Source organism: Meles meles, chromosome X, assembly GCF_922984935.1.
Source record: "Meles meles chromosome X, mMelMel3.1 paternal haplotype, whole genome shotgun sequence".
Classification (NCBI taxonomy): domain Eukaryota; kingdom Metazoa; phylum Chordata; class Mammalia; order Carnivora; family Mustelidae; genus Meles; species Meles meles.
Genome location: NC_060087.1, coordinates 27,094,929 through 27,108,210, shown reverse-complemented (window position 1 = coordinate 27,108,210; position 13,282 = coordinate 27,094,929). Strand labels below are relative to the sequence as shown.

General features: G+C 42.9%; 1 protein-coding gene across 15 annotated transcripts in view; it reads left to right on the top strand.

Moving 5' to 3' along the window:
- DMD (dystrophin) overlaps positions 1-13,282 on the top strand; it is a 2,324,635-nt gene that overhangs the window by 2,246,638 nt on the left and 64,715 nt on the right. For all 15 annotated transcript variants that reach the window (XM_045994540.1, XM_045994546.1, XM_045994545.1 and 12 more), the window contains 3 exons: positions 9,043-9,209; positions 11,508-11,619; positions 12,941-13,077. In XM_045994540.1, the coding sequence (XP_045850496.1) occupies positions 9,043-9,209; positions 11,508-11,619; positions 12,941-13,077 (416 nt within the window). The remainder of the gene's footprint in view (positions 1-9,042; positions 9,210-11,507; positions 11,620-12,940; positions 13,078-13,282) is intronic.

The window sequence follows — 13,282 nt, the reverse complement described above, 5'->3', positions numbered from 1 at the left end:
GGGACTCATGTATCCCTTTTTGATAAGATGCTAAATGTTATAATTGGAAAAGGCAGAACAGGAAATGGATTACTGTACTCATTTCAAAGCTTGGTCATTATCAGCAAAGACTACCTGGTCTTCCGGGTATCAACACTTGTGACAGAGATAGAAGATACAGAAAAGACTCCTGAACATACAGTGTGGCCCTTCATGGGAGACCAGCTGTTTTCAGAACAGAAGTAATGTAGACCAAGACCAAGAAGTGAACCAACCTTGTGGCCCTGACTGTAATCTGCTCAGCAGCTCACATGTAAATCACGAGTATCTTGTGTCTAAGAGGATCAAAATGCCATCTTCCTTCTGTTTTATTTGTTACATGCAAGTTTTATATAGTTTTATAGAAGACATTTTTTTATCACTCATTTGATTTTCATAAAAATTGGGATTGTTTGGAAGAAGAGTCATTAATATTCTTTACAACTTGTTCTTGTTCCTCCTTTTATGTTCGTTGCTAGTGCAGACTCTCTCTTATGTAAAATATTCCACTGATGCCCTTGGTAGATTTAGAGGTTGTTAAAGAAATTGTAATAACAGCTCTGGGAACAGCCAGGAACTGCCTGTCCTATACTGTCTGACCGTGGCTAGCCATTCTCCTTGTAGTTTTACAGGCTTTGTGTACACACTGATTTACAAAACGGTTTTGATCAATTTAAATTTAGCATTTCTTTCCAAACTCAGGCTTTACACATTCAGGACCAGAAAAGTTGGGTTGTGAGCTATTCATGCCTTTCTCTGTTAACAGCGGTAGTGATACTGCAATGGTTATTAGGATTTATGAAGGGGACATTTTACTAATGGAACAGCAAGTGAAAATGGCCAGGAAGGAGAGACAAAACTCTCACCAAAAAAAAAAAAAAAAAAAAAAATCCTTGGTTTGTCCTGGTGTTTTCTATAAATTTACCTTTTTCTGTAAGACCGTTTAGAAATTCTATTCATGCATATGAATGTATTCAACATTTATATATTTAGTTACTGTTTTTCTTCAAAATGGGCAGAAATTCTATTAAATGAAATGACAACATACGTGCACACACGCTCTCTCATATCCAAGCTGATTGCGATATTTGCCACAATTAAATACATTTCTGTTGCTTGTCATCCTGGAATACGCTGCACAGGGTTGTCTGTTCGAGAAGCAGCTTGATTTCAAATCTGAGTCTGCGATTTTACCAGGTTCGCTTGTGACCTCTAGCTCGGGTTTTTTGTTGGTTTGTTTTTTTTAAATTTCTTGGTCCTTTTGCTTTCCTCTCTTCATGATGTATTGACCAGTGTGGCTTTTATCTCCCAATTAATACTGGAACAGGTCTATGACGGCTTCTCTGTTTCTGTGTGGTAGAAGATAGCTCCCAGGGACGTCCGGTGCTTAGTGAACGCTGTGTCCCCATGTTGGTTTCTGACTTTTAACAAATGAACCATGGTAATGTGAAATGTGAACATTAGGTGAGGGTTTCTCAGTCTTGGCATTATTGACACTTGGGTCCAGATGATTCTCTTTTTTTTTTAAAGATTTTATTTATTTATTTGATAGACAGAGATTGCAACTAGTCAGAGAGGCAGGCAGGGAGAGAGAGGAGGAGGAAGCAGGCTCCCTGCTGAGCAGAGAGCCTGATGCGGGGCTTGATCCCAGGACCCTGGGATCATGACCTGAGCTGAAGGCAGAGGCTTTAACCCACTGAGCCACCCAGGTGCCCCAGGTCCAGATGATTCTTAACTGGAGGGAGCTGTCCTGTGCATTGTTGGATCTTTAGCAGGATCCTGGCGTCTGTCTACTGGACACCGGTAATATCCCTCCCCTCAGTTGTGACAACCAGAAATGTCCCCAGACACTGTCAGATATCCTCTGGGATGCAGAACTGTCCCTCCTTGAGAATCACTGGCATAGAGCATGGCTGCCTACCTAGGGGATTCCCTGCAGAGCCTCTCAGTGCGAAATCTGTATATTCCCATATTTGAAGCCAGATCATTCTAAACATACCCTCCAAATTTAGAAAGAGACTATTAGTCCTTTGGTATATGATATAACAGACAAACCAAGAGAGAGATTTATTTGAGGAGGTTTTTAAAAGTAAACTTGACACAGTTTGAGAATGTGCTTATTTTGTCTTTTCCTTAGACAACCCTTGTAGGTTTAATTTTGTTGCTCTTTTGGGATGACTCAGCAGTTTTTTAAAAATTCTAACCTCATTCAGATACTCTAATCCTTCCTTTTATTTATTGTGATCACACTGCAGCTGATTTCCTGTCCCTTCATTCACTTCCATAAACTTTCACTGCCGGGTGGGTGGCGGGTGGAATGGAATCCTAGCTCCTGTCTTTAGCTTTGGGCAAGTTTTTTTTTTTTTTTTTTTTTAGATGGTTAGTTCGTTTTGTTTTCTTCCTTTTTTTTTTAATCATCTGAGAACTACTGGGTGCAGTCTCTTGCATAATGTTTACTTTATACTGTATTTTTTCCCCAGTTGATTAAGCATTGACACGATTTTTAAAAACTTCAAAGTCGAGATGCTTAATTGCCTTCTCTTAAAAATACAATGTATGTGTTGATGGTAGCTGGGCTGTGGGGATTGCTCAGAAATCTTCCCATCACTTTTCTTCTGTAGCTGCGAACTGATAACTGTAATCCTGACAGAAAATGAGCGTTCTTATTGACGCTTTAGCAGCCATTTGGGGCCTGGTCCTTTGGTGCCTCAGGATTTATGGGAAGCATAACATGAAAGAAACTCAAAAGTAATTCTGAACCGCGGGCAAATCCCCCACCTCCAAACTTGGCATGTCGTACTTTTTGAAGTGATCATTTTGGTCATGACATCTTTGGCTGGAAAGTCTAGATACTGGGATTCCTGGCACTGTTTGTGGACCTCATTAAGATGGCGTTTGTATCAAGCCCCACCCTGCTGCCTGCTGTGCCGGACTCCTTCCGTCGCCTCCCAGCTACGGATAGTGGCTGATGCATGAGGCCCCACAGAGCTGGAGTGGAATCCCGAGATCCTTCTGAACTGTAACTCTCACGATGCAAGGAGCTGAGATATCTTTGCTCTTGGCCTCTGCCTGCCTTGGAAAAGACAAAAAGAGTCTTAGCAAAGACCAGAAACCAAAACATTACAAAACCCAGAGCCAAATGGCCTGTTTGAAGAGTTCTTGCTTAAATGGTTTGAACGTAGCGTTTAGGGGAGAGGTCAAGGTCATCCTTGATACTGAGAAAAAGCATCAGAGGCCTCTCCCTTGGTCAGCAGATCATAGCACCTAAAAGGATGATCCAGTTCACTGCCATCGTCCCTGTCTTTTGTCCTCAACAGCTTCCTCTTGTCCAGTCTGTCCTTACTCATTTTTTCTAGAGGCCGAAATGTCGTTTTAGCTGGGTTTTTGTTTTAGTGCTGTTAGCTCTTTACAGAAGCTTGCCTGGTTTTTAATTCTTTCCTTCTTTATTGCCAGACAAAAGGAGAGGGAATATACCACTAGGATACAGAATGGTTTGTAGTAAAAATGAAAGATCGACACAGAAAGAGCATGTGAATCCTCATATCTTGCCTTCAGTGCTGTCAGTTGGCATCGGTGAGCAGTTTTAAAAAAGCCAAAATGATGGATTTTCCATCCTCGGAGCGAGGAAGAACCTTGAGAATTTCCAACCTTTAAACACAAGAGAATCTATAGTATTTTGAAAGTGGAGAACATTGTCTAGCTTCCCTGGATAATTCACCCTAATGCTTTAACAACTTTCTGCATCAGGAAATTCTGTATGAGTTACAGCCTAAATTCTTCATGCTGCTTAAGCCTGTTCCTTCTTGTTCTGGCCTCAGTGGAAGGATCAAACAGCTGGTCACAGGCCCCAATGCAAGAGCCATTCACATAATTGAAAACCGTTATTAAGTTGCCCCTTCAGCCACTCTTTCTTGCTCATTCTCTCTTTTTTTTTTTTTTTTTGTTCATGGCTAAATAATCCCAATTCCCTTAAACTGTTCTCATAGGTCTTTCAAACCCTTTAATTATCCTTGTGCCTTTCTGCCAAGCCTTCTCTGAATTCTGGGTCAGCTGGAGTCCCCAGAACTCGACTGCATTTTCTAAGGCTGATTTGAGCAGTGCCAGAGGTCATGAAACCCATTTCCTCACGCTCTACCCGCTTGCCTTCAATTATACATCATCATTGTGGTGTTGCTTTTTTGCTTTTTTATTTTTCCACCTATATTTGTTGCTGACTCACAGTCAGATTTTTACTTTCCATCTTCTGGAATGAATAGAAGCTTTCTAGTCTTACCGTACTTCCTGTATGAAGCCTGATTTTTACCCTACAGCATATCTGTTAATTCATCAATAAACAAACTCTCAGCATCAGTCAGAAAAAAAAAAACATAGGTTCAGGTAAAGCGACAATAAAGCCATGTTTCAAATAGGAAAGAATTAGTAATGTTTTTCAGTTGACTGTCTTCCCTGTGCTGGTTTGTCTCCTCGCTAGAAAGTGTTATTTTGATAAAGTATGTTTTTAGACCAGCGGAGCAAGAGATTGTCATAGGACGTATTGTAGCTGAAACTTGTAGTTCCTTTGATACAGTCTGTCATTGTGTCTTTGTGGACAAGATAGAGAAATGTGTGCAGGAGCCTACACGGTGACAGAACCGGAAAAAGGCCTAGTCTGACCAGAGAAGGCTGAAGCCTGGGTTTCTGTTGAGCTGAGCAGCAAGCTGTCCTGTGTGATCTCGGCCTGCTTGATATTTTCACCAGGGACTTTTTGATGAAGACAGAATGCGTGTTTTCAAATGTAAAAATCGTTTAAAAATAAATAAGTTTTAAAAATGTAAAAATTACACTAAGTGGGGACGAACAGATAATCTGTTGGCTATGAGAGTCAGGATTCTGCAAGATTTTGCTGAAATTGTGCAGTGGGCTCAGACTAACAGGAAATCTTGAGTAAGGTGAAAGAAGCCAATCCCAGATGAACAAGCAGAGTAGAGGAATCACGAGAAACAGCCAGGAACAGCATTTCCCATTATGCCCACCGCAACATTAGTATTTTGTGGTGTTCATAAGCCTGAAAAGTTAAAAAAAAAAAAAAAAAGATAAAGGTCTTAGGATCACTGAATGATTAGGGTGGGAAATTCTGAGGTCAGACAGAGTTTAACTTGTTTCTTTACCAACGACCTTCTCAGCTTTTAATATGTTCACATGCATTAAGCATTTTAAGAGGCGATTATAGTGTGCAGTGTTTCCGTAATTAATTTGACCTTCTTTTCATGAAACATTTTGTTGGATGACTGATCTGCTGGATGCACTGGGAAACACTGACCCAGAGATTTTACCTGAGTGGAAACCCCGTGTGAGTTTAGAATACAGAACAAAAGAAAGTCATGGCAGTCCTACTGCCCAGACAAGTAGAGGTGCCATCCCAACAGATCATACTTTGTTTTGTTCTTTGTTGTTTTTTTAAGATTTTATTTATTTATTTGACAGAGATCACAAGTACGCAGAGAGACAGGCAGAAAGAGAGAGGGGGAAGCAGGTCCCTGCTAAGCAGAGAGCCCAATGCAGGGCTTGATCCCAGGACCCTGAGATCATGACCTGAGCCAAAGGCAGAGGCTCAACCCACTGAGCCACCCAGGCACTCCAACAACAGATCATATTTGAAGAATAGTCTTCCAAAGGAGAGTGGCAAACCAAGGCATGTTCTGTGAGAAATAAAAGGAATGGGGGGAGGGGTGAACCTGGGTGCCTCAGTCAGTTGAGCATTTGACTCTTGGTTTTGGTTCAAGTCATGATCCCAGGGTTGTGAGATCAAGCCCCTGGTTGGGCTCTGCATTCAGCGTGGGGTCTGCTTGAGGTTCTCTCTTTCTCTCTTTCCTCCTACCCCTCTGCCCCTCCCCTTCTTTTAGTCTCAAATAAATAAATAAATAAATAAATAAATACAATCTTTAAAAAAATAAAAGGAATAGGGATGAAGAGGCATGGACAGACATAACAGCTCGGATAAAATCCTGAAAGGGCTCTGCCAAGCCTGAGACCCTCTGGGTTTCTGGTGGGACAGACAAGAATGGTGAGGGTAACAGTGACACACACGGGCATGGCTCTTGCTGTGTGCCAGACACCATTCCACATGCCTTTCATTTAACTCATTTAAATCGTAAAACAACCCTGTGAGGTAGGTGCTCTTCATAGTTCCAGCTCATGGCAGAGGAAAAGTAAGACTCAGAAAGGTAAATTCAATTCACTGGAGTCAACACAGCTAGTAAATGACAGAGCTGGGCTTTGAACTCTTAGCGGTTGGGTTCTGCAGCCTCTGCTCTGCTCCGTGGATTTCAGCCCTCTGTGTGATGAAGCACTTTTGACAGGGTTACCTGTACTCAGATGTTCAAGATCCTCCATTAAGGACGTTGGCTCCCTCGTACGGCTGACGTTTATACGGTGGCTGTAAGAACATACCAGCATCACATAAGAGTTGAGACTCGATGGCTGTGGAAGGTCTGATGGGTCTGTGGTGCCATTCCAAAAGGATGAGTTCACTTGCATGGTCCCTTTCATCTTTAGGTACCGTGATTTCCCGCCCCCAATTTTCCACAAAGTACCCCCGTGACAGCACTCTACACGGAGAAGAGTGCTCCACAAAAGTTTTTGGTCCGTACTTCAAACTGATAGCATTTTGCAGCTAGGAAATTCAAGATCAACTAGCTCATTAGAATGCTCTTAAATTTATAATCGGAGTGACGGCTGGACCAGTGCTGAAGTGGTGAGCTTTGCAAGCCAAATGACTGTAGGTCCAAACCCTATTGCCTTTCTGTCTGTAGGGTATGAACAGATTCGTGGTTAGTGAATCACATTCCAAGAGAAGCGACATGGGTTTGCAGTGCAGATACTCGTGACTTGTTTGATACTAAGTAACCCCTCCCTATGTTCATTTTCAATCCACCTTGGAATTGGCAGTGTCCTCTGGTTCTGGGCAAAAGCAAATGAACAGCCACTCTGTAGACAGCACTTGCATTCTAGGACTCAGAGTAGCTCCAGAAGATTTTTGTTAAGGTCAGTGTTGTACATCATGAAAAAACAAAATTAAGTACCTAATAACCCAGGGTGAATGAGAACCAACAGAAACCTCAGACTGTAGAAGCAGACCCATGGTAATTTCATACTTTGCAATCATTAGATGGTTTTTTGAAAACCATGTTTACTCTGTTAAAAAAAATAATAACAGATGAGATTGAAAAATATCTGCAGGGAGCCACAGACTTTGTAGAACTGACCTTACAGATGACCAAATAGAACTTGTAGATGTTAAAAAGTACAATAACCAGACTTTAAAACTCACTATGTGGGATTAACAGCAGACTGGATGCTACCAAAGAGAGAAATGGATCGAAGGTGTTGTTAGAAATGAAGTACAGGGATGGTCTATGCAGAGGTACACAGGCCAGGTTGAGAGAGTCTAAACTTTGTTAGATTCCTGTAAGCAGAACAGAGAGGAAATGGAGAAGAGATGTTGTTGGTTGATGAGATCATGATTGAGAAGATTCCAGAGCTGACCAGAGATGCTAAGGATTCAGGAAGCCCAGTGAATACTAAAAAAAAAAGTCTCAATGAATGCTAGAAACACAACACAAGATAAAGTACAGATTACCTTCAAAGGAGTGATAGTCTGCTTTACTGCTGACATTTCTTAACAGCAGTAACAAAGAAAGTAAAAGAAAAGTGGAATAACAATGCAGTGTGCCCTAACAAAATAAAAGGAAACAAAACCAAAAAAAAAAAAAGAAAAGAAACCCTTTCCGTCTAAAAATCTATACCCAATGAGGAGAGCTGTCAAGAATATGGATTTTAGAAAGAGAGAGATTTTTGAGACCAAACAAAACCTGAGGAATTCTCCTCCAACAAGACCCTTACAAGAACATTCTAAAGGATATACTTAGGCAGAAGGGATCCCAGATGGAAAATGTGAGATGAAAGAAGCAAAGAAAAAAATAAAAGTGGCCAATATATTGGTCAGTCTGACAACACAAAAAAATTAAAACTCCATCTCGTAGGATTAACAAATATGTAATTAAAATGCATGACTGTTTCAATCCATAGATGATGGGTAAATATATTTTGAGTTTTCTAAAATCTTGGTACTGTTGGGGAGGAATGGTATTGATTCAGTTTAGCCTTTGAGAGGCAGAGAAATAGAGACAGACGAGCGGCAGCAGGCCACCATGAAAACCCTAGACCAGGAGTCTTGGGTTCTAGGAGTGGCCTTTGAAAAGCTCCTTCCCTCACCTGTGTATCAGTTTTTTCACCTGTAAAACGTAGCTCTGGGGCGCCTGGGTGGCTCAGTGGATTAAGCCACTGCCTTCGGCTCAGGTCATGATCTCAGGGTCCTGGGATCGAGCCCTGCATTGAGCTCTCTGCTCCGCGGGGAGCCTGCTTCCTCCTCTCTCTCTGCCTGCCTCTCTGCCTACTTGTGATCTCTCTCTCTCTGTCAAATAAATAAATAAAAGCTTAAAAAAAAACAAAAAAAACATGAAGCTCTAGGACCCAGTATTTTTTAAAGCAACTTATTATGATTCCCTGAAACACTGAACATAGGTTCTCCAGGAAAAAAAAAACAAGGAATCAGTAAGTCCTGAGTTGGTTTTTCCCTAACCTCCTTTGAAATGTTATCGGTTAAACACTCAGTGTTTTCCTTCTGGCTCAATCTTACATATCTGTTCCAAAATGGAGCGAAAGGGAGTGTTGAGGCACGGGTGTATATTCGGCTCTCCATTCTCCATGTGTTGGTTTTGCTTTGTTTTCTTGTCATCTAGCAGCTGAACAGAGTAATGGCAGTGTACCCTTAGTCTAGCCTTAGGGGGTAGGTGGCTTGTGTGGCCGCGAGGGGGACATTGGCAGAAACGGACTGTGAAAAGTGGGTCTCATTGCACCACTACCGTTCTGAATTTCATCATGTCTAGCTCTGTACTGATGTCTGCCTCCTTTCCTTTCTCCCCTCCTTTCTCTTCTTGTCCCATGCCCACCCCTCCACCCCTGTGTTTCCTCCCATCCACACAGGCTAATAATAAACCTGAGATCGAAGCGGCCCTCTTCCTAGACTGGATGCGACTGGAGCCCCAGTCCATGGTGTGGCTGCCCGTCCTGCACCGGGTGGCTGCCGCGGAGACTGCCAAGCACCAGGCCAAGTGCAACATCTGCAAGGAGTGTCCCATCATCGGATTCAGGTATCTGGAATCCCCCGGGATGGCATTGTTTTTTTCTTCGAGTCTCTCACCTTTTTCGGACCTGACCTTTCATCTCCTGAGCCAGTTGCCATCAGTTTGTTCCTTTCCCAACTGGCTGCCCTGGTCCCCAGGCTAGTTGGACGGCTCTGACTCATTAGGTAGGTGGCCCTCTGCACCTTTCGTTGTGGAGCTTTGCGGAGCCACATGCACCATTGAACAGGATCGACTGACCACCTGCATCCATGGCAGTACCTGTCCCGCAGGGGAATGACGAGTCACTGTGCTGCCTCCTTCCCGGGGCCAGATGGTGGGAACCATCTCTTTGAGGTTTTTTTTTTTTTTTTCATGGTTCTTTTTTCTTTTCTTTTCTTTTTTTTTCCCCATTTATAGAAATTCTCTGGGATCGGTTCTAAGACTAAGAGATGATTCTGTTTGGGGAGACCTGTCATGGTAGCTCAGTTTCTTACTCATTTTGTACCACTTTTGTTCCCTGAACTCACAAGAAGTGTTTCAAGCAACCCAGAACGTGCTTCTTTATCTGTGAATCTGATTACACCCTTTGCATAGTATCCTAATGGACTTCTGAGGGAATATAAAGTATGCAAGTAAATGAAAATTTCACAAAGCAGCTAAAAAAGGGAAAGGTTCTTTATAAATTTTAAAGTGAAAGAGCTAGGAAGCATAGCAGGTTATTATTCTTAAAAATATTCTTTAAAATGTCAGGGAAAACAGTTGGCTCTTAAATCTTCAGCCTCATTGACCTGTTTGCAGGAGAGGGGATATTGTTAGATAAGTTAATCTTACTGAACAAGAATCCCAAATCCAGATTTTGAAATGATGAGGTATTTCAACAGCTGGCTCAACATCCGGGTTTCCCCAGCAGTGACTTAGCCGGGTAGTTGTAAACTACTTGTATGGCCCGTGCCTGTGCAGAACCCACTTAACAGCTGAGTAAATACTCTTTAGTTCTGCTCACACTAGCTTATTTCTTTGTTTCCAAGTATCTACTTCATGCCATTCGTGTGTGTTTTATACCTTCTTCTTTCTACCCCTGGTGTTTCTGTCCTTCCATACTTCATGTTATTGACAAAGAGGTTTTTGCAAAAGCCCTTAGAGGGTTCTAAAGGCTAGATTGACAACCCTGAGTAGACAGTGCTCGCTGAGGACACAGTTTTCCTGCCTTCCTGGTTTCTGGCAGTTAAGAAGTATGCCAGGGGAGAGAGGGAGGGGAACCCACAGAGGACTGTTCCAGCACTTACCTTTCTTCTCTCAACTCCCCTAGTCAGCTAGTGAGATCTATGTGCAGGGGGAGGCTTCACAAAAGAGAAAAGGGGAGTGCTTTGGAAGATCTGAGAGTGATGTTGCCTTTAATTCTTTTGCCCTTATCGAATTAGATTATTTCGGGAAGCGGCACTTCGTTTCCTCCTCCCCCTCTCAGAAGATGGTTGGGATCTAAAAAAGGTAGCTTTTCCCCCACATCCCCATATGTGGCAGAAGGAATATGTTTATTTGAATTGGCTAGTGTTGTTATCTAAGAAAGCAAAAGGCAGGGAGAATAGGAAATAATAGAGTATACTGAGAGTGGGGGCGTATGTACTTAGAGATTACAGCTGCTTTCATCCAGCTCTGATTTGTCTTTTCTTGGGACTTCACTTATCATTTGTGGATAATGTGGTGGCGGTGGGGGGTGGCGGTTCTGAAGAGAGAGACATAAAAGAGATCATCTGAGTAACTACCTCAAGGTGAATCATGCCAGTCAATCAGAAAATGTGATTAAAGGAAGATGAATTTTCAGTGAGAGTCCTTGTTTCATTTGCCTTTATTTTATGAAATTGCTTCCTCTTGATAAATTGTTTTGAAAATAATTGCTTCAGGAAAACGTTTGTCCCCAGAATGGGTAGGGGATCTGCAGCACATCGTGTCTCTCTCTCTGTCTCTCTCTCTCTCTCCTGGAAGATCTTTCAGCATCTTGCATTTGGTCTTCAAAAGACTGGAAGGTTGCCAGTATCTTCCCACTTAATCTGAAAGGGTTCCTCGTGGAGCTTAAATGAGAGCTGAAATTTTCTTTCCTCTTCCATATGTTTATAGGATGATCTTCCTGCCAAAATGTTTTGATACTGTAGGAGAAGCAGCAGAGATACGTAGATGGAGGAAGTTAATCACTTACCTGTGGGATTAATGAGCACTGCATTCCGTTTCTGGAATTAAGGCAGTGTGGAAGAAGGTTTATCAAAGAACGTTCCTGGGGAGTTTGATTTGAAGAAATACATATATGTGTGTGTTTTTGTTTTTCACCAGGTACAGGAGTCTAAAGCACTTTAACTATGACATCTGCCAAAGTTGCTTTTTTTCTGGTCGAGTTGCAAAAGGCCATAAAATGCACTACCCCATGGTGGAGTACTGCACGCCGGTAAGTCAGATGCCTCCCCGTGAGAGCTCCCTCACCGGGAAGGAGCCTCACTTCTGTCCACTATTGCAGATGATGTGCGATGCTGGGATTTCTAAGTTCCCCGGATGTTCCTCGGATAAAGGGACTCCTCATTGTGGTCTCCAGCTTGACTCGATCCCTAGTGCGTGGGGTAGTGCCAGGAAGCCATTTTTATACTGATCTGGCACAGCCCTAGCAGTTGCGTGGCCATGGGGCGTGCTGGGTGTTGGGGTAGGGGTGATGTGGGGTTCCTCCCAATCTCTGACCCACGGCTTTCAGTCAGTCTTGCTTAACTGATGCTAGGAATTTGCCTTCTATTTTTACTTCTTTTTGTGACTCTTTTGTGTATGTATGTACATGTACATACATATGTACCTGTGCCTTTGCCTTTTAAACTACTCCGTGAAGTAGGTATTATTATTATCCCGTTCTTACAGATGAGGGCTCTGAGGTCTTGAAGTTACATAATTTGCCCAAGGTTCTATAATTAAAGGTGGAGCTTTCTCTCGAGATTTTGTTTTGGGGAAGTGTTCAGTGGCGCTTCGAACTTGGGAAGAATCACTGGTGACCTGGACAGGACATAGACTCGGTGCTCAGACACACGTGGGTGTAACTACCACGTGTATTCGGTGCCTTTTCCGTGGGATTGGGGTTATCTAGGAGCTTATTGGAAGGGCAGAAGCTCGGGCCCCGCCCCTGACTTCATAAGTCCCCCCTGCACGGTAGCAGGATCGGCAGGTGGATGCCACGCACTTGAGAAGCTCTGCTCTCAAACTTCTACTCTCTTCTCTCTCTCTTCTGCATCAGAACAATGGCCCAGGTCTTTCACTGTCTTTCTCACTTGGATTCCTCTTGCAAAGGCATTCAGTGATGGAGAATGAGCCACGCACCAGATAGAATGATACTCAGTGGGTGAAATGGGACATCACTGTGGACAGAATCATTTTTGTAAAATACCTTAAGGTGTGGCCAAACTTCAGGTCACTACTAAGACTTCTACAAACTCCCATTGAGCGAGGAGCCCTGGTAGTTCCTGCACTTCAGTTTCTCGTCATAACTTGTTGAGGTATTATTGCCACCATTTTACAGGTGGTGGAAGCCTTGGAGAGGTAAATAACTTGCCTAAGTGAGCCCTGCCAGCAACTGCTAGGCCAGGCCCCAGGTTTTGTCCATAGACTTAGCTCTTGACCCCCATTGTCTCTACAGTTAGGGAACAAGTGCCCTGAGGCAGAATGCTGGAGTAGTCTTTTACCCTGAGAATCGTACCCTTACGGGTCTGAGCTCAGTGCACTTTCCCTTTCAGACTACATCGGGAGAAGATGTTCGTGACTTTGCCAAGGTACTAAAAAACAAATTTCGAACCAAAAGGTATTTTGCGAAGCATCCCCGAATGGGCTACCTGCCAGTGCAGACGGTCTTAGAGGGGGACAACATGGAAACGTGAGTAGTGGCAAGCGCAAAACAGTCTCTCATTTGACATATATTTAAGCTCCTCTCAGCTGAATGCCCTCCTTCACTCCCAAGTGCAAACAGTCTCTCCTATTTCTTTCTTTAGATTTACTTTAGCAGAAAAGAGAAAAATAAGCTGACGGTCAATTGCCATTTTCCCACGCTAGTTGTCCCGTGACAATTACCTGTTCCAAAA